This window comes from Lissotriton helveticus, chromosome 5_1 (assembly GCF_964261635.1).
Source record: "Lissotriton helveticus chromosome 5_1, aLisHel1.1, whole genome shotgun sequence".
NCBI classification, from domain to species: domain Eukaryota; kingdom Metazoa; phylum Chordata; class Amphibia; order Caudata; family Salamandridae; genus Lissotriton; species Lissotriton helveticus.
In genome coordinates, this window is record NC_136065.1 from 1,341,992,439 (window position 1) to 1,342,012,854 (window position 20,416).

The 20,416-nt window shown below is 45.4% G+C and overlaps 1 protein-coding gene across 2 annotated transcripts in view; it reads right to left on the reverse strand.

Annotated features, from left to right (window-relative positions):
- The window catches only part of CELSR2 (cadherin EGF LAG seven-pass G-type receptor 2), a 325,195-nt gene that overhangs the window by 21,055 nt on the left and 283,724 nt on the right, over positions 1 to 20,416 (reverse strand). For both annotated transcript variants that reach the window (XM_078644214.1, XM_078644213.1), the window contains exons 27-30: positions 18,923 to 19,002; positions 17,744 to 17,870; positions 5,454 to 5,570; positions 2,295 to 2,425 (exon numbers count right to left, since the gene is read on the reverse strand). In XM_078644214.1, the coding sequence (XP_078500340.1) occupies positions 2,295 to 2,425; positions 5,454 to 5,570; positions 17,744 to 17,870; positions 18,923 to 19,002 (455 nt within the window). The remainder of the gene's footprint in view (positions 1 to 2,294; positions 2,426 to 5,453; positions 5,571 to 17,743; positions 17,871 to 18,922; positions 19,003 to 20,416) is intronic.

Here is a 20,416-nt window from a genome sequence, read left to right on the forward strand (position 1 = left end):
GAATCCTTTATCAGCTAATACCCTAAGTCATGATAACCGGGGGTGGGGGATCTGTATTATAATCATCCCAGGAATCATCAGTGGGTGCTGTACCGGATACTGGTCACAGAGGTCCAAAGGGGAACAGGGGCTGGTTGGCTCAGAATAGGACTGGTTGGCTCTGAACCCCTTGGACGGTTCTGGTGAAAAAAGGGAGGGTGGTGTGCATGGCTGTGGTTGTGGCAATGGTAGAGCAGGTGGCCGTGACAGTGCAGGCAGAAGTGGGGTTTGTGGCAGAAGAAGAGGACTAGAGGCTCTATCCTTGAGCTTCTTTAGTGCTGGCTCGGAGCAGTGAGAGTTGGAAAAAGGCTCCCCCACAAAGTCCAGTCTCCTCATTTGAGGAAGGTGTTCTGGAGGCACCAGTGGATGAGACTTTGCATAAATCTTGCCTGCAACAGAGTAAATGAACAGGCGCTTTTGCCTGGCATTGTTCCTGTTACAGTCCTTTGAGGATCGGAGACTCGACTTCCTTGGATCTGAGCATCGATGGAGGCTTCGAGGTTGGTTTTTACTTCAGCCTTGCCATCAAGGAACGTTTTGGTAACAGCAGAGTCTTGTTCACAGGTGCAGGTGGAGCCTTTGTTGCTGGCTTTGGGCTTGACATTGTTGGAGTGGATTGGGTTCAACGGTTGATAGGAGTTGTTGCCTTTGGGTGGTGTCCAAAGGAGGTGGGGCCTTTGGGGTTGGGTGTTGTTTGCGAGCTTACTTGGGGCTTGATGCCAGACTCCCATCGAAGCATTGCTCCATGTCGTCATGGGACTTATTATGGGGTCCCAGCTTGGTGGTATGGCCTCATGGGCCAAACACATACTCACAATACCCAAGGAAGGGTCTTGATGCCTGGGCCGCTGGCCTTCAGTGTTGGCTCGACGCTCTTCATCTTCTCATACTCCAAAGCACTATAAGACATTGTTTCTGGGTTGGGTGTGGGATGCTTGGCCAGGAGACCAGACAGGCACACATCTTCCTGCTCTTCAGCACCAAAGGGATCTTCTTCCCCAAAGATGGCTGGGGTCTCTGGTGAGATCTGTTGGTATAGCTTCCGGTGTGCCCAGTTCCGTTCCTTTTGGTACCTTAGTGACTTTTTGGATTGGAAGATGAGGCCTGATGTACAGGAGTCATCATAGTCAGGGACAGGCAAAGCATTGGTCAGGCCTCCTATTAAATTATCACAGTATTTTCTTGTCTCGTATTTAATTTGGAGCTTGCTTTATAAATAGGACTAACAATGTAGCAATAAATGAAAAAATATTTATTTCTAAAGTCTGTGTTAAGGAGAGTATACCTAAACGTGGAGTCAAAAATTCTGGTATATGAAAGGTAAGATATTATTTTGGGAGAATACAATTGTAGTATTTTAACTGTAGGCAGTGGTGCTTGAACGACTTTCAGAATGTGGTGTGCTGTCATCAATGTTACTTCACTGAAATGCAAGCATCACATTATAAAAAAAAGTAGTAAATGAGCCACGCCCATTCTGTAGAAGTGTTAAGGGTGTGATATATAGTTGGTGATGTTATTTGGAGCACAGTGACATATTTCTAAAGCCTGGTGAGGTAGAACAGCTATTACATTTGCACAGATATGCAGTTTTACTGATGAAATTATATAGCCCACAAACAATAATGTGTGAAAATATACTGTCATGAATATTTATCATTGCCGCATGGCCAAATAAAGTATCGTGATTGCTTGGATCGAATTAAAATATATGTTTCCATTCTACTTCAGAATTACAAAAAAATGTTTCCTAAGTGCTTTCCTAACTTCTGATATATTTTGAATAATTTCTACAGTTCATTTACAGGTATTTAAATGTTGTGTATTACAAAACAATTTACATCCTACGGCCTTTCTTTCACACTCTCTGTAGCTTGTCACATAGTTCACTTTACAAAATGCTCTTGCTTTGCTGTCAAGGAAAGACAAGTAAACAAAGTCTTCATGGTAAAAGAATAAGCAGCAATTTGATAGAAGACATAGCCTGACATTTAACCTCTGTTTTTTAAAACAGATGTGAGAAGATGAAAACAAAATGTAATGGCATCTTTATTGCTCATTCGCCCTCTGACCTACATCATGGTTATTTCGCCCCTACTTCCAGTGCCTATGACTGTAGGTGCACTCCATTCATGTTGGGCTTTAAAGTATGTGGTTAAATAAACTTCACAGGAGTGTGTGGTGACCACAGCAGTAATACAAGAAGCTGCAAACAGCTCTGCGTTGTACAACCTGAGCCACGATGCGGTGCTTACCGGAGCACGAATGGTAGGTAACTGTGCTGGCTCTTGCCGGAGTGGATAGTACTATGCAGCGATCCTGTGGACTCCCCAAAGGGCATGTGATAGAGACGTCCGTCCACGTATGTGCTGTTGCAGTTGTAGGACTGTAAGGCATTGAGGGATAAAAGACAAGAAATTACAATTAGCTTGATTACTCCGAAAGAGCAACTGAAGGTGGTGAGGAGTAGCCATTAGTGCTAGAGTTGTTGCAGAAACAAAAGCAGACTAGTTACAGCAGACAGCAAAGTCAGTGGTGAAGCCCCATTCTTTCGAAGTACAACTCCAACTGAGCCACAGATGTAAAAGTACAGCAAAATCAAACATCCTCATGATGATTCAAACAACAACACCAAGCCTTGTCATGGAGTTTCCATCAGCAATCAATGCTCAAGCGAAAATCCGACTCTTGAACATCGCCTTTTTTACTGAATATTTACCAAGCATAAACTCAAATTAAAGGCAGTGCCAGGCTACATTTTAAAGAAAACATGTGACTTTATGAAAGCTCTGGCATGACATGAAAAACATCCAGGACATCAAAATAGAAATCATGAAAAGCATTCCACTTCACCTTCCAAATAGAAATTATATAGTCTGGTGTTATGTTATGTGTATTTCTAAAAACGCAATATCACACGAAGGGTATGCTGGCTCTGAGCATGTGTGCATGTCTAGCCCTGCCTATGGTGGGTTGGTTAATCAAAAGGCCAGGTCTCCAGTTTCTTGCGGAATTCAAGAAGAGAGATCAGAGATGGTATTGGTGTATTTTATAATCTGAGCCAAACAAGTCTGCTGGCCAAGTTTCTACAGTCAATTTGCATATTCAGAATCAGGCCTGGCAAAATCCCACTTCAGGGCCTTGAGACATGCTATCAAGATGAGTTTTTCCATGACAAAGGCAATGGCATTATCATGGATCTGGGTGGGGTCCCCCATTCCCCAGCCGGGGTGACTATGTAATTGCCTGACTTGGAAGATAGTCGCACTGTGGCTGATGATGTCATCTTGGAGGGGGCTACATTGGGCTCTCTTTCTGAGTTCTCATCCTTGGAGCCTGAGGATTTCTGTAGGCTAGCTGATGGTATCGCATCTGGTTGTCCTTTGGACCCACTGCCTTGTAAGATTTGGAAAGAATTTAGAGCAGTGTTGTTCCCCACGCTTCGTTTGATTTGCAATCAGTCTCTCACTGATGGGGTGGTGCCGTCTCAGTGGAAGCAGGCATTGGTGACACCCTTGCTTAAAAAGCCCTCCCTCGATCCGGAGTGTCCTAAAATTTTTAGACCTATCTCTCTCCTACCTTTTCTTGCTAAAATAGTGGAACGGGTGGTGAGTAGCACACTGTCCAAATATCTAGAACAAGCTCAGCTTATGGAGGTGGAACAATTTTGGTTTAGACCGGCCCATGGCACTAAAACAGCTCTGGTTACCGTGATGGACGAACTTCGGAGGCGGGCAGACAGGGGGCAAGCAGCTGTACTTATTCTGCTTGACCTGTCTGCTGCCTTCGATACGGTCAGCCATGGAATCCTGTTGAGACGACTTAAGAAGGTGGGACTGAAGGGCTGTGCCTTGAGGTGGTTTCAAGCGTTTCTGTCAGGCAGGCAACAGGCAGTCTCCCTTTCCTCTTTTCAATCTGGTTTTACTAATGTCTCACATGGCATGCCACAGGGCTCGGCCATCAGCCCTATTTTGTTTAATATCTACCTGAAACCCCTGATGACTGTCTTCAAGCGTCATAATATTGAGATTATTAACTATGTGGATGACACACAATTGATTCTCTCTTTGGAGGGAGCCCAGTCAATCTCTCTTGATGAGTTTCATAGTTGCATGCGAGATACAACATTGTGGCTGAGAGACAACTCGCTGCAATTCAATGCGTCCAAGACGGAGTTGCTTTACTGCTGCCCGGAAAGGATTCCCCCCGGGTTGCCCAGTAATTTTTGGCCCTCTGATCCCTCCAACCTGGTTCAGCCTGTTAAGTCAGTCTGCAACCTAGGGGTGTAATCTCACCTTGGAGGCGTGATGAAAGTAGTAGGTTGTTGCCTGGCTATTATCCGCTCTCTACGGAAGAACTTTCCTTTGCGGACTCCTCTGGCACGCTCTTTGATAGTTCGGAGCACAGTACATAGCAGAGTTGATTACTGCAATGCCCTCCACCTTGAGTCACCTACGTTTTTACTTGCTAGGAAGCAGAGGCTGCAGTCAACTGCATCTAAATTAGTATTAGGCTGGTCTAGAAGGAAGAGGTGTGGCGCCGCGGCCAGGGTGACTGACTCCGGAATCTGGGGATCACGGTTCGATCACCGGCACCGGTAGCAGATTAGCCCAGGACCATGTGACTCTGGGCAATAGCTTGCTTAATCTTCCCGACGGCCCCCAGCGCCTAGAGACCCTTACGGGTGATTGTGCGCTTTACAAATGTGGATTATTATTATTAAGGTCCTCCGCCTCCTTGGCTCTGGTGGAGCTGCACTGGCTTTCTGTGAAACAAAGAATCCAGTTCAAATCACTCTGCCTGGTATTTAAGGCCTTGCATGGAATGGGTCCCACCTCTTTTCAAAGCAAATTTGAGTGGTATTTTCCTGCTCGAACATTACGCTCCTCTGGGGCAAAACTGATTAAAATCCCTAGATTTAAAAAAGTTAGAGCAGGTGGTAGATCCTTTGAGGTCGCTGCTGCAAAGCTCTGGAACACCCTGCCTTTTGAGCTGAGACAAATCAGTGATCTCCTGCTATTTAGAAGGAAGTTAAAAACATGGCTATTTCCTAAGATCTAGGGCCTTAGTAGTTTCTGAAGGAGGTAGGCTATGTCAACTCACTATTAGCACCAGGATGCCTGACAGGTAACAGTGCGCTCTAGAAATGCTATAAATAATAAATAGTAAATCTCGTATTACATTTATCCAAACAATAAGCTCCAAGTATTATTTAGTTTAGAGCTTATGTAGTGTTTGACCACACGCACGCAGGTACAAGACATCCACACATACTCAGGTACAAAACATTCAGACTAGCAACACGAAAGTCTTGAGCTTTAGCCATGTGAATGTGAGCCTTCAGGAAGCAGGGGGGAAGATATGTGCAGAGAGACGGGGGTGGAACTTGAGTACATTTCTCATATGTTACTTACAGACGTCAGAGTTGATTTGGTAGTGACATTGGGCTCCTGCTTTTTACTGAAGGCATACTTCAGAGCCTTCCTCACCTCTTTACTGAGGACGATGGTGAAGAAGAAAATGAATGGACCCTGTGTGGGGCAAAAGGTAAAAAGAAGCATGTAACTATTAGCCAGATAGCTATTCGATGCGAGAGCCAAACAGTCAAATAATGAATTTGAGAGTTTAGCACAGAAAAACAGACAATGCTACATGGGCTATACCCGAGCACATGCTCCGAGGACTGACTAAGAGGCAATAACTATTTGGAACAGGCCACGAGAAATACAGGTATTTCATGCAACTGGCCTGTATTTTGTAATCGTACTGCAAAATAGATAGTTTGTTTTCTCAGCTATTGGGTGCTGCACTTTACATTGGCTTTATAAAGTTGGTTTTATAACACTTCAACCTACTTAAAGACACCCTGCACAAAATCATACAAGAAAAAACGTCAACACCAAACCGAGCATAAACTCCTACAAACAGCTGCCAAATCCATAAGTTTGTGCTTCATACAGCACATCTGCAATACATTTTAGAACATAATATTAAGTGACTCTTGGCTGTATATGTCCCTGGTTTAAACGTAGATTAAAAATGTAGAGGCATGTCTGAAAAAGAAGCTGCTCCAATCTAGGAAAAACCTGAAGACGCATCTCTATAAACATCCTGATGCAGTAACACTCCACATTTGCTCCCACAACTAACCTACCTCTCCAACCACTTGTTGTCTCTAGATTTACCTCTGATACTGAACAGTGCTATGTTGACTTTTGGTTGGGTTTGTACTATACGAATAAAATATACATACTTACATAAAACAAATCACCTCCTTATTTATTGAAGTGAATTCACACGTATTACCAAATAGTTTATTGTACGATGCTTACGTAATTTGTTTATACACCTCTTTACAAAATAATTTACCATTTGTCTATAAAAATGCACAGTTACCACGACTGATGGAAAAAGTTACTTAGCTGTAACCACATATTTGTAGCTTGTTCCTGATGTAGCTCCACCTGCTGTGCAGAAACCTGCCTTCTAAAACAGCAACGTGTGCTTTTTAAAGTATTTGTTTGGATTATAAAGACTTGTCATTGGTTAAGAGTCTGAAACCTTGTCTTTCAGGATGGTTGTCACACATAAGTAAGGCCAAGCCAACTGAAAGTTTTATTGCATCAGTAGGCAGGGACATTTTGTTTCAACATGAACAACTATTGCTGACTGGCGACATATAAGGGAAAGAGCAGCTGAAACCACATGTAATGGTATATCCACGTCTCCCTCAAAATACATGCAGATCCTCACAGAGCAGAGGAATAAGAACAACCATCACCCTAATTCTTCCAGCATGCCCTGGGATGCCTGTCCTGACTGTCCGGAGAACACCTTGATATATTTAAAATGTAAACGCAGCCTGGTCTTAAGACAGCCTGCCCCTTTCCCCTCCTAATGTTTCCACTTTTGCTCTGGTACAAAAATATGCCTTGTATTCAGTGTGACGTTGCTCTGCTACTTTCTGCTCTTCTCGGGATGGGGTTCGGTTAATAGGGCTGAGGAGAATTCTAGTTCATAGAGCATGAAACTGAGATCCAGTCCAATTACCTGCATGCATTCATGTGACCTGGATCACTGTTCTACCTTTCTGGCTCACGGTTTAGTTTATATTAGTGAAGAAGAACACTATTTCTTTGATCATATCTTGTTGGACCTGGCCCTTTTGGCAGGTTCAACCCAAACCTTTTTGCTTTTTCCTAGCCTGTTTCTGTGACCTGGTGTTAGTGATTTTAGGTCTTGGCGCACTTTTTCACTGTGGTACAGTGTAAAGTGCGTGAGCTCTCTTTGTATGTGTGGTGAGTGACCTGTCCTCCCATAGGAATTAATGGGGAATATGTATGCCCATGGTAGTTCCTGATGTGTGGGGAGTGCAGGGTCGAGTTTGGTATGTACGACACGTGAGATTGAATGCTGCGCAATGGTGTATGTGGCATGAGTGTGTCTAGTGTGGAAGGTCCACTTCTAGACATGGGTGTGCATGTGTAGTGAGTCTGCTGGCACGTAATTGGCTGGCACGTGGCTCCAGGAGTGCCTGGGCCTGCTTGTGGATTGACTGTCTGGTTTGAGGATGACAGGGGCTGGGGAGCCCCCAGGAGGTTGTCTGAGTCAGCCTGTGGATGAAAGGCTGCATCTGCTGCCAGGGAAGTGGGAGGAGATAGCACCTGGGAGTGAAGAGGGCTGTGCCTGCCTGCCACAATGCTGGCTCCACCTCCTGCTGGGCGACTGTCGCCTCTGCCCCTCACACTGAAAGGAGTTCCCTATAACCAGTTCTAGCTGGTTCTCACACTGCCTGCACCCTTTAGACAAAGGATTTTATAGTATAAAAAGGGGCTGTGTCCCCTTCCAAAATGTTCTTGTTTCTGACTTGAATCTGCCAGGGGCGTGCTGCTGCTTGGGCCCAGGGGAATCCCTGGGCCCTGCCCAGCCCCTGGATGCCTGGAGGACTTCTTGGGGACCCCACTGCCTGTCCTGGAAGGATGGGGGACTTTGCTTTGCCCTGGAAGCCCTGTCCTGTGTGGCTGGGACCCTTCATGCTGTAGGGGTCATCTCTAGGAGCTGCTGGTGCTCCCTCTCTTTGTCCTGGACTTTGTGGGTTCCTGCTAGATTAGGAGCACTTGATTTATCTTCTAGCGCTTGGGAGCGCTGTTTTCCCTGTTCTAAGCACCTGGGAGCGCTTTCTGCCGTTATAGCGCTTGGGAGCGCTTTTGTGATGCCGCCTGCCGTGTCCGTCCCGCGGCTCCTGAGTGAAGGGAGAGCCCCTGGGAGAGAGAGAAGTCCCGTGCCGCCTGCCCAGAGAAGCGCCGCCGAGGTCTGGTGAGTCGGGGCTGGGCCGGGTGAGGCGGGGGCAGTTCTGTTGCTGCTCCGCGAGGGAGCAGATGGATTTTTGTGGTGCCGGTGGAGGCACTGTCAAGAGCGGCCCCGTGTGTCAGTGGGCCGCTCCAACGAGGAGGATGGTTGCTTGGGCCTAGAGGGGCCCACGCTTTGCTATTTAGGGGAGGGTGGTGTCGGGGCACGTTGTCGGTGCCCGCCCCCTCCCTCTGTGCCCATACCTGTGCGGCGCCCACCTTAGGAGCGGCCCCGATGGCAGCGGGCCGCTCCAGCATATGGGGGCACTTGTTTAGAGAGCCTGTGTGGCTCTGACTGGGGCACACTTTGTTTAAACCGCCCATGTCCCTCACAACGCTCCACAGTATTTACGGGGCATTTCTTTTGATCACGAGTCCCTAGAGGGGGGACTCCAACGTTTGGGGCATGTGATATGCCCAGAGCCTGTGGGGCTCCAGCATTTGACTATGTGTAGTGTCAGAGCCTGTGTGGCTCCAACGTCCTGCGCAGTGTTGCCCAGAGCCTGTGTGGCTCCAACAGTTGGCGCAGTTCTGGTCTAGGGTCAGTGAGGACCCTGTCACAGTTTTGATTCCCAGCTGCCCAGCAATTAGTGGGCAGCTGCACCGTTTAGGTCTTGTGATGTTCCCAGCTGCCCAGCAAGTAGTGGGCACCTGCACCGTTTAGGTTTTGCGCCAGTGGCGCACCCCTGACTGGCGCTGCATTGGCAGCGCGCCCTGACATTCTGGACACAGGGCTCTTTAGTCCCTTTATTAGATGGGGGCTGGTATGTGATTTTATTTAGGCGCAATGTAATCTATGTGATGGTAATTGCCTAATGTGAGTTTTGCGCAATGTGATGTGGTGCTAGGAAATGTAATGCATTTAATATGATTACGCATCTTGATCTTACACCTCTGAATGTTTTTGGGCATCATGTGTTTTTGCGCTATTGAGTTATGTTCTGGCACCTCTGAATGTTTTTATGCATCATGTGTCTTCCTGGATTTTACATCTCTGAATGTGTTGGTTTATGCATCATGTGTTTTTCCTTCCCTGCACCTCTGAATGTGTTTATGATGCATCATGTGCCTTATTATTACACCGCTGAATGTGTTTTTATACATCATGTGTTTACCTTTTTCCCTACACCTCTGAATGTTTGATGCATCATGTGTAATGTGTTCTTGCTTATACCCCTTTAAATGTAGTTTATTCTTAGGTGGTTGTTCTTTCCTGTACAGGTGGTCCTAGTGAGGTCCTGGTCCCCTGCGTGACATTCTCCTAAGGTGGTTAGGGTTGCGTAGGTGGTACTTACCTGTTACCAGTAGTTACTGGTTGTGTGCCAATCTTGCTAAATTGGGCTACAGTGATTTTATATCCTTTTATTCTCATTTCTGACAGTATTTCTATTTCTAAAAGTGTTGATTATGACAGTGGCCCATGTCTTGTACATAATCCCTTGTGAATATTGCCCGTGCCAGTTGGCACAATGTACATGTGTGATTTCTATCTTATGTGATTTTGACAATACAGAAGTTATTTTTATATAACCTTGTGTGGAGTTCCTTTTGTGGTGTGCCTAGGATGTTGTTGCTGTTGTGTGCTGGCGCAAATGCTTTACACATTGCCTCCGAGTTTAGCCTTACTGCTCGTGCCAAGCTACCAAGGGGGTGAGCAGGGGTTTTCTTGGCGTGTGACTCCCTTGCCCTGACTAGAATGGTGGTTTCTGCCTGGCTTTGGCGTCAGCCTTAGCCTACCAGAAATAGCCAGTTCTAACATATCTCCAATTGAGTGGGGACAGAAATTAGGTACTTTTTATACAAAAACTGTTTTTCTATAGTGCTTACTACCACAGCTGTTCCTGTTTTATAGTGAACAGAGTGTACCACACAGAGAGCAGCAGCCCTTTATTCTACACGAGCGGCGGATGGATATATCATGAGTGATGAAGCAAAGGTGGTGCAAATGCCACTGTCCTTGGAATGAAAGCAATTAGGAAGACTGAGCTGTCAAAGAGAAAATCAGGTGCATCTTCATCATCAAGCAGGAGCAGGGTAGGGAAAATAAGGACAAACAGCACCATAGGAAACATTGGTTATCTATGTCCTCAGTTTAGGGCCACCAGACTGGAATATGACCACAATCATTCTGAGTCTCCAAGTCTATTAAAAGAACCAAAGTTTCATCACGGTACTCCTTCTGACGTTAATCTCTTAGCATAGGAGTATTTTGTCCAATATAGAGGGAAGGAAAAAACTGCAACCCTCTACAATTCAGTGTTGTGATTCAGTGGCATACATATGTGTAGGAAACTGGGGTTTTGTTGCAACAGCCTACCACTTTTCACCTGGTATTTCATGCAACTTTGACTGAAGTGTCCTAGGTTCCTTCTAACTAGGTTCCCAGTACCAGTGTACTTTCACTAAAAACTGTACAATTGTTCCCCCCCAATTGGCAAAACCTTTAGCACCCCCTGTGAGTCACTAGTAAATGGTACCTCTGGTACCTAGGGCCTGGGGAACGAAAGAGGGCCCCTAAGAGCAGCAGCACAAATTGTGCCATGCCCATTAACACTGCATGTGATATTTGTAAGTCACCCCTACATCAGGCCTGAGAGCCCTAAGGCAGGGTGCTGAATATTACTTGTGAGAGCACACCTGCACGAGCAGATATGCCCCTGGGCTGGTCAGTCCTATTACTGCCGGTGCAAGTGGACAGGGAAGCCATTTTAAAACATGTACTGGAAACTGGTGCAAATGAGTTTCCCAGCTACATCATGGCATCACTGAAAATAGGGATCCTTAGTATCAAACATCTCATATTAATAAACCGTCAGTGATTCCAGTGATGAATTTACCAATACATCTATCCAGAGGGCACCTTAAAGGTGCCCCCTGAGAAACTACCAGTCTTTGGAGGGCTTGCTGACTGGCTTCCGCCAGCTTGCCACTCGAGACACTCTTCTGACTTCCTAGGATGAGCGCCTCGGGTCTCAGGAGACCCAGAACAAAAGCTTGCCTGCTAAAAGGGTGTAAGACGCCCTCCCACAGGATGACCTGCTGATTAGCCTTCCTTGGGCGGCAAGCCTCAAGGGGCTGCCGCCTTCCAAATGAGAATATGGCTCCCCCTCAAGCGAGAGGAAGCCAACCCTTTTATCCACGGCCTCCTTGGCACCTGGACAAGCGGGGAACTTAGCTAGTCGGGCACCCATAAGGTGGGCTACTTTGAGGTGGACACAAATATTTAGAAGTAGCCATCTTTGTGATGGCATACTTAGGAATTCTGGGACACGGTTATGCCCACTTCCCACAGGAAGGGTTCATATAGGGTGCATAGTGACCCAAAGAATCAGTAGCCCATTGGCTACTACCCTACACTCCCCTAATGCCCCTAAATTGAAGATTTAGGGGAGCCCTAGGCACCAGAGAAAGAGATTCTGATGACCTATGAAGAAGGACACCAAGAGCCGCAAAAGCAGAAGACTGAAGAGAGAACCCGACATGGCTCTAGCCCTACTGTAGTGTCTGACGTTCCCTATTGAACCTGCGCCACAGATGACTCACCCTGCAATAATGTGCCTCCAAATCCTGGGAGGACTGCCTACCATCAACAAGACCAAGATCCCCCAAAGAACAGCAGAATAGTTCCCTGCGTTCTGCAGGAACTCCAAATCAAAGACTCTGAGGCTCCCGGAATGCCGAAACCCGACACCTGAGGCCCCCACTGCACCGTCACCTCCAACCTGAGTTGAAGTGGGCCACTGGTGTCAACAAGGTCCCACAGCCCCCAGAGCTCGTTTCCATCATGGTCTCACCCCTCGTGGACTCCCTGACGTCGACTACAGCCTCTGCACGCTGGCCTCCTAGAATGAGACTGCTCCTCGTAAAGAAAACACAGTAAACCATCTCTACATTCATCGTCCTCTTGGGCAGTGGAGAAGAGGACCCCAGGTGTCCCTACATCCCTGAGCATTGCAAGCCTTGAAACCCCCCCCCCCCCCGTTGGCCTAGCAGTCAGAGCCTGAAGTCTCTTCGTTGTGACCGATCTCTACAGAAACCTATTGGACTCCTGATGCTGTTTAGCACCCTGCATCCAGCCTCCCTCATGCCGCTGGTGGTATACTGCAGGTGCTGCCTTGGACCTTGCCCACCACTCACCTTAACTCCTGCAAATTCTTCTTGTAAGTCGCTGTACTATATCTGTTTGCAGGACTTGTTCTCCCTTCCCTTCAATAGGATAACCTTGCAGAACTCAAAAATTGTGTACACTTTTTGAACTGAAAAGAATTTATATAATAAAACGTACTTACCTGAATGAGTTTTCTCTGATGCCTAAAAATATATAAAGATACTTGCTATTTTGATAAATTGGTGTGGATCTCCTTCTAGAGTCTTGCTTGTCATTGCTTGGTCGTTGTGTGTGTTTGCAGATGTCTTGCACTTCTCTCACTTAAGCCTAAGGCTGCTCGAACACACTACCCCTAATAGAGCACCTTGTGATATCTAGAGCAAGCCTCTGTCTACTTATTTACAAAGTATATCATATTATTGACATATTACATTAAGAGCCTGCTTCCTACATTCACCTTTCTTAAAGGTTGCAAAGAGAAATGCTGCTCCTCTGTCATTATTGCAAAATGAAAGATATTGCAAAATGAAAGATACAGACCGCAAGATGACTTATTTAAAGGCTGACCCTGAACTATATGATGACCTGACAATCACTTGTTCGAATCTATCCAAGGCTGCCTCAGCCTTCCAATTCTCCGACGTTGGGTAAATTGAGTATGCTGGAAAATGGATTTCTATGTGGTGTTGTTGTGAGACCTCACCACGTAATAATGTCGCAATCTCTATCAGGTCCCATTAAGTTCTTTAATAAAACCAGTCATGGCACAGAGCAGTCAAGCTAAATCAAAGAAAGAAGTGTAAAGCCTTTAGAAGTATCAAAACAGTCAATAAGAAACACAACATAATAAAAATATGACACAAATTTATTTAAAAAAGGTAAATTTTTAATTTTAAATAGACACCATAACGACAAGAATTTATTGAGGGAAAACTGAGATATGATTTTTCAAAGTTAACAAATTACTGTTGAATGCAATAAATTGTTGAAAGTAGCAGATTGTATGATAGAAGCACGCATGGTTAAAACACACTTGCCTCTACCACGCAGACCCAACCACAAATGCGTCTTGATCACGCAATTTCATTGCATAGGCATGAATGGTAAAGGGGTAGGTGTGGCTAAGGTCACCATTACCCCAACACTAATACCGCCCCCCCACACCAGCACTGTACCTTTACTAACACTACCTCGACCCCCCGTTCAGACTTTACCCATTCCCCTCCCCCTGCCCTAAGGCCTAAACCCCTGCTTCTTTGCTAACACTAACCCCCAACCCCTTCCACTACCTTGAAACCTACTCCAACCCCCCAGCCCTAAAAACTACCCCGACTACACATTCCCCTTCCACTGCCCCAAGGCCTAAAACCCTGCCCCTTAACCGCATGCGTGCGGGCGGAATTCCGCCCGTACGCTGGGTTTTGCGAAACCGCACTTTACGTGACGAGCTGGGCTCGTCATGAGCGTGCGAGGAGGCTACGCCATGACGAGCCCAGCTCGTCATGAGCGTCGAAGGGGTTAACCTGACTGCCCCACCCCGTGCTGTCCTTTAAGCTACCTCAACCCCTTCCAGTGCCCTAAAACCTACCCCGAACCCCCCACCAGCCCCACTCACCTCACCGTGTTCCTGCTTCCATCTTCACCGTCTTCTGTCTAGCCAGCAGCTGCCTTAACCAGGCATATGAGGGGTTTAGGTTAATGCGGGGTGAAGACAAGCGTGGTTGCGCTTGCGTAGTCAGAACACACACGGTTCAGACCATGGTGTTCCGACTGTTCCCCAAGAAGCATAGCGGTTTTGAGCAAATGGCTTAGAATGGTTATTAAAACCCTCTTTGAAGTGGTACAACGGGTTGGGAGCCAGTCCAAGAGACCACTTAGGACCAGGGAGACAGTTACCTGTAGGGTCCAGCAGTCTCAGGGTCCTCACTGAACTTTTATACCTTATTGTGGTCCAGCAAAGTAGTAATCCAGAAGCTGGGGATGCAGGATGCTAAAGATACTGAAGAGGTGCTTCTGGAGTCACCCTTGATTCCATAAATGTCGAGGGTCATCTCCGACCTCAGGACTATATCTCCCACAATGCACCAGTGATGTGAAGTGCAGGTCCAGGTGCAACTGGGTCATCTGTCTTCCCAGCTACAGCAATCTCAGCGATTACTTGCAGGTAAGTAAATAGGGACCAGACTCCACTCTGACTTCAGTCACGGGTCAAAAGACAATGGGGGCACCTGGTGACAGTCAAGGCTTAGTCTCCCAAGCTACAATTTGGCGTCCTGCGGCGGGCAGGCATTCCTGGGCGACTAGGCTCTTGAGAGTGCAGGCCTCTTTAGCGTTTGTAGGGGCTATTCACCTCAAGTCAGTTCTTCTGTCATGGCACAAGTGGAGCTCTTTTCCATGAGAGGGCACAGCAAGCACAGTCCTCTTTGCATGTCCCACAGGTGTAGTCCATTTTATGATGAAGCCTCTCTTTACTGTGTCCAGTGTGCAGCAGGGCAGTGCTTCCTTGGTCTTCATTCCAGTCCAGTAATTATCTGAGAACTGGGTGCCAGTGATGGCACTTTTATGGCATCTTCATTTTTGGGGGAGTGGAAGACTCACTAACCAATGGAGTAACCCTTTCCACTTTACATCACTTCCTGAGGGGTTTGGCCAACTTAAACAATCCCAGATTACCGTTCTCTTCCGGAAGCCAAGATGACTCAGGTCTTCTCCTGTGGGGAGCTCTGCCCATACCCCTAGGGTGCACCCAGCATACTGAGCCACTCCTCCTGGAAACCGGGTTGAAGGAGGTACCAGTATGTCGGCCTACACAAAGGAGGGGACAGATTAAGGGGTGACCAGCATTTGCTTCATTGATGACGGAGGCTCTTTGAAGCTGGGCCAACTGTGGCCACCGCACGGTAGACATCCTGCTGAAGGAGGAAACACCCCCTCCCACCAGTAAATTCTCTTTGTTCCTGTTCCTGGGAGCGCTTCACACTTCCTAGCAGGGGAGAAACTTTTGTCTCGGGTGACAACTACTGTAGATAGTCAGCAAGGGCTACCAGAGGTTCAGGCAACAGAGTGATGACTTTCTAAAGTCACCTTCCTATTAAAAGGTACCTCAGCAATGAGTTGGGTTTAACGTAACATTTAATTTGATACCTTGGAGTAATTTTGTAATAGTCCTAAATGGAAGTTAGCACCTATGGCAGTAGCTAGTGTAACTCTATGTTAGCCAATGGGAGTACCAGTCAGTAAAAAAGGCAATTTTTTGTTTTCGCTGTCAGGGCATGTCTAACACGAGAGGAACGCACACTTCTTTTTAATATATAGCACCCTGCCTTGTGGGCTTATAAGGCCTTCCTAAGGGAAGACTTATAGATATAAAAAGGAAGGTTTTGACTCGGCAAAAGGGATTCTTTTGGCATGTTGAGTTGCCAGTTTAGAAGCTGCCCCTGTAGACTCCAATTACAGACCTAGAGCCATGTTTCACTTTGTCATAACAGTGGTGGCAAAGCAAGTGCTGCAATCCTCAGGTGCACTTAACTTACTAGCCTTGGGTATCAGAAGTACCACATACTATGCCAATCAAGGTTAGCCAACATCACATACATGTTTGAGGGGTCTGAGCACATGCCTTGGTGCCTGGACAGCAGTGCACTACAAAGTGGAAAAACCGGCAGCTTCCATCCAAAAGTTGGGGGGTTAGTATATATAAAAGAGGCACTTTTCTACAGAGTACCATTCCAATTGAATAATAGTAACACATTTTTACAAAGCCCAAAAACTGCACAAGGGCAGAAGAAAATGATACATAAAGAAACAGATTATTAAACATATTGACAAAAAAATATGTGACTGCTTCCTGGAGGAATACACCTCATCGTGTTAACATATGGCTTTCTAGTCTATTTTATTTCCTTTAACATGTTGGGCACCTTTTCATTTTCATGCTCATCTGTCATCTTCTAAAAACGATTTCCCCAAAAATGGGGGTAGAAGATACAATGCTTTATCACTTCTACATCAAAGTTTGAGACAATGGACAAATTCAGATCACCCCCTTCACCCCCCCCCCACACTTTTTCTTGCTGGCCCCTAGACTCTATCCTATCACCTCTTCTTTTTAACCTTTACATAGAAACTCTGAGGGAACATCAATCCATTATTATGCCAATGGCACACGAATATATCCCAAAATATCAAACCCATCACACACCTTCACCCTCAAATTATTCATGGGCAACCTAACCAAATGGGTAAGTGTATTCTCTTAAACTTTTCCCCTCTAAAACTGAATTCCTCTTGTTTCACACCAAAATACTGATCTATGATAATTGCTTAGAGTTCATCATCGACCATAATATAGCCATGTCAGCACACATTCCAGTCTAATCAAAGCTGCATCCTTCCAACTCCAGCTCCTTAAGAAAATCAGATCCTTTATCCTTCAAGATTTCAGGACCACGGTTCATGTCCTAGTACCTTCAATCCTCGACTGTAGCAGCAACATTCTTGCTGGCTTCTCCAAGGCTAAGCTCACCCCTCTCATCACCATCCTACACATGGCCACTCGCCTCATCAAATGCACATAAAAATCCATATCTCATCACCTCCAGCCTGAAAGACCTCCACTAGTTCCCATTAGATGCTAGATATCACTTAAAAATGTCTTGCATCACCCATACCTCCATACATTTAGGTCTGCTCACTTACTTGAATAATAGATGCAAGAGGGAACAGAAGTAACTGTGAACAATCTTGTATGATTCTTGAAATCCGGAAGTAAAAACAAATCCAAATCCTTGAACCAGGCCTTGTCATGCTAAGCCCCCATTAGGACCCAAGAATCAACAACATTCTTCATTTCAGAAGAAACCTGACAATTCACGTATTCAGAACCTATATGACATAGCTTTCTCCTCAACAGTCCCTGCTTCCTCCACACCCTCCTAACCTGTAACTTTTGTTCACTGTACTGTTTTCTGGTTAGCTACATTGCCTATGTGGCTGGGTCTGTGCTATGTAAATAGAAAAAATAAATAAATAAAAATCTTAATTGAATTGCTATATTTAGACAATTCTCTTACAACTCAACACCACAACATCTGGGTGTTTTACCATTATCAGACACTTCTGTAGATTGTTTCGCTTTTATTTGGGGACAGAATGAGATCCTTGAAAATTCAGATAAATGTTAACCAATCAGCGTGTGGAGCACAACTCGTATACTATCAGCTCTGCAACACTAAGCTCTCAAACATACCTGGATGCAGTTTGCTCCTGCAAAGATGTAATGAAAGAGAATGGTGTCGCTGTTCACAGAAAGCAGTGCGAGGAGCCAAGTGGCACTGACCAACACCAGTACCACTAAAGCTGTCTGCAGGCCTGACCTGTAACAAGCAATAAAGGAAAAATAGTTTATCAATGATCTGCAGTCTGGCCTGCTAAAAAAAAAAAAACATGATGCTAGGGTATATATATAAGATCTAGTGAACAAAATATTGCAAAGCTAAGGTTCGTGGGTCTACTGAATACACAAAATACCAAGGGATGGGGAGGATCTGGAGTTTCCTATGCATTAGCAATTACAAGAGTGGGTCTGAAAACTATGCTTTAGAAATGTAAAGGTTCTGAGATTTACTCCATACAATGGAAATGGTCTCATATCTACGTTATACAAATGAATGGCAGGGTCACTCAAATCTACTTGAGACAATAGGGAGAGGTGTGGTGCCGCGGCCAGGGCGACTGACGCTGGAATCTGGGGATCAGGGTTCGATCCCCGGCTCCGGCGGCAGGTTAGCCCAGCACCATGCGACTCTGGGCAATAGCTTGCTTAATCTTCCCGACGGCCCCCCAGCGCCTAGAGACCCTAACGGGTGATTGTGCGCTATACAAATGTGGATTATTATTATTATTATTATAGACAAAGGGAAGGGTATGTTATCTCATCTGTGTAAATAATATGAATGCAATGATATACACACTCCATGAACTATGAAGACTATCAGATCTACAGTAAGCAAATCATGGGAAGAGTTCAAGATCAACTCTTCACAAACTTTGAGAGATATGAGATGTATTCTGAATAAACAATGGGGAACGTCTGAGATGTAATGGACACAATTTACTCAATGCAAACAATGAATTATCTATTATCTGCTCAAAACAACCCATTTTGAGAGACAATGATCATTAGCACACTTCACCTATCGAACAATCGCCCGCAGGTTGAGGCTATCTCCCATTATATCTTACTCCGCCCACTTTTGAACGACAGAATGGTTGTAAAATAACTTCATTTGGAAAATTACAGGTTGAAACAGTCACCCTGCAGGTTATTCTACATAGTTTGGGTTATTTTGTCACAGCTGTATTTTTCCTCAGCCCCTTCCTGTGATAACACAAAGGACACATCATTACCCCAGATGCAGTTACTCACGCTGTTCCATGCTTCTCAAATCCTTGGCGCTGTGCCAAGCAGGCTGCTTTGCCGGCCAGTATGTAGAGGAAAACGCTCATCTGTTAGAAAGCAAATGGAAACAAAATGTATGCGATGAAATAATAAAAAACAGGTTACCTTTATATACCCTTTCTCCCACGTCAAAGTCAGGGCCACTTGCCATTCAAGTGATCTATGTGATGGACATGCATGTCTCCTCTCATAAGTGTAAGTGATATTACTCTGGTTTTAGTGGCGTCCCTAACCAGAGAATTTAGACTTGCATCAAGGAACACATTCTTACTATTCATATTTTCTTCATTTAAAGATGCTGAATTTGAGAATATTGATTTTGAAACAAAGTCCTTCATTTAACAGTTGCTGAGTACATACATAAATGGCCCCATCAGTGCAAGCTTCTCTCTGATACAGAAATCAGGAATGAAACAGCAAGCAACTTTGCAAGCTTCTCTGACAGACCTTAGAGCAAGGGTCTCCAGCTGTTAGCTTGGGAACTACTAGTAGCTTGCCACAACACTGAAAGTAGTTCCTAGAAGTGGAGTCCAGCACAGTAGATAACTTAGAGGGTCTAGCCACAATGAATAGGGCAGCACTACAGCTCTTCAGACCTTTATAATGGCATCCAGCCTAACCAATATCAGAGCCATAAGCTTACACACAAAAACACACTGTGACCGCCAACGAGGCTTGCAATGTGACACCTGTCTCCACTTGCAAGGCCCACTCTATCAAGTGTATTTTGAGTAAGTGATTTGATGATTGTATCGCTCTGTATTTTGTCACTCAATATCATAACCTATAACTGAGTGGTCACTATTATGGACATATCTTATGCAGTCACTACTGAAACAAAGATCAAAGTCATTAGTAGCTTGAGAATTGTTTTCATTGATCAGAAGTTGCTCTCGTTATAGAAAAGGTTGGCGGTCCCTGCCCTAGCCAGATGCCATGCAAGAAGTACAGCAAAAAAGAAAGCAGCCAAGTTCCCCACACAACAATGGTAGAAGACCCAGGATTAACTATTAGCTACTCATGTATCCTGTGACCTCCAGAACATGAGGTTTATTCCTTTCAAGGCCAACTCATATTTCCATAATTTCGAGATTGGCAAATTAAGTACTATTAAATTGAATAAGGGTATTACCGGTTACTTACAGGAATTAGAAACGGCAGGAGGGTGCTACGTAGTGCTGCATTTTAAATGAATCTTATTATCACTACAAGCTTCCCTGAGAGGCATCTCACCATCAATGTTGAAAAGACTGTTAACTGAAGCTATGATCCAGCTGTGTTAACTCACAATCCTTAATTCCTCCACTGACTATGGGCCTGATTTGAAGTTTTAAGGACAGATTAATACTCGTCAGGGCAAAGGAGTACTTTACTTCTTCGCCCTGATGGACATCCTGACCCCAACTGCCATCATGGCTTCCTGTCAATGTAGGAAAGGTTTGATGGATGGTACTATCAGCC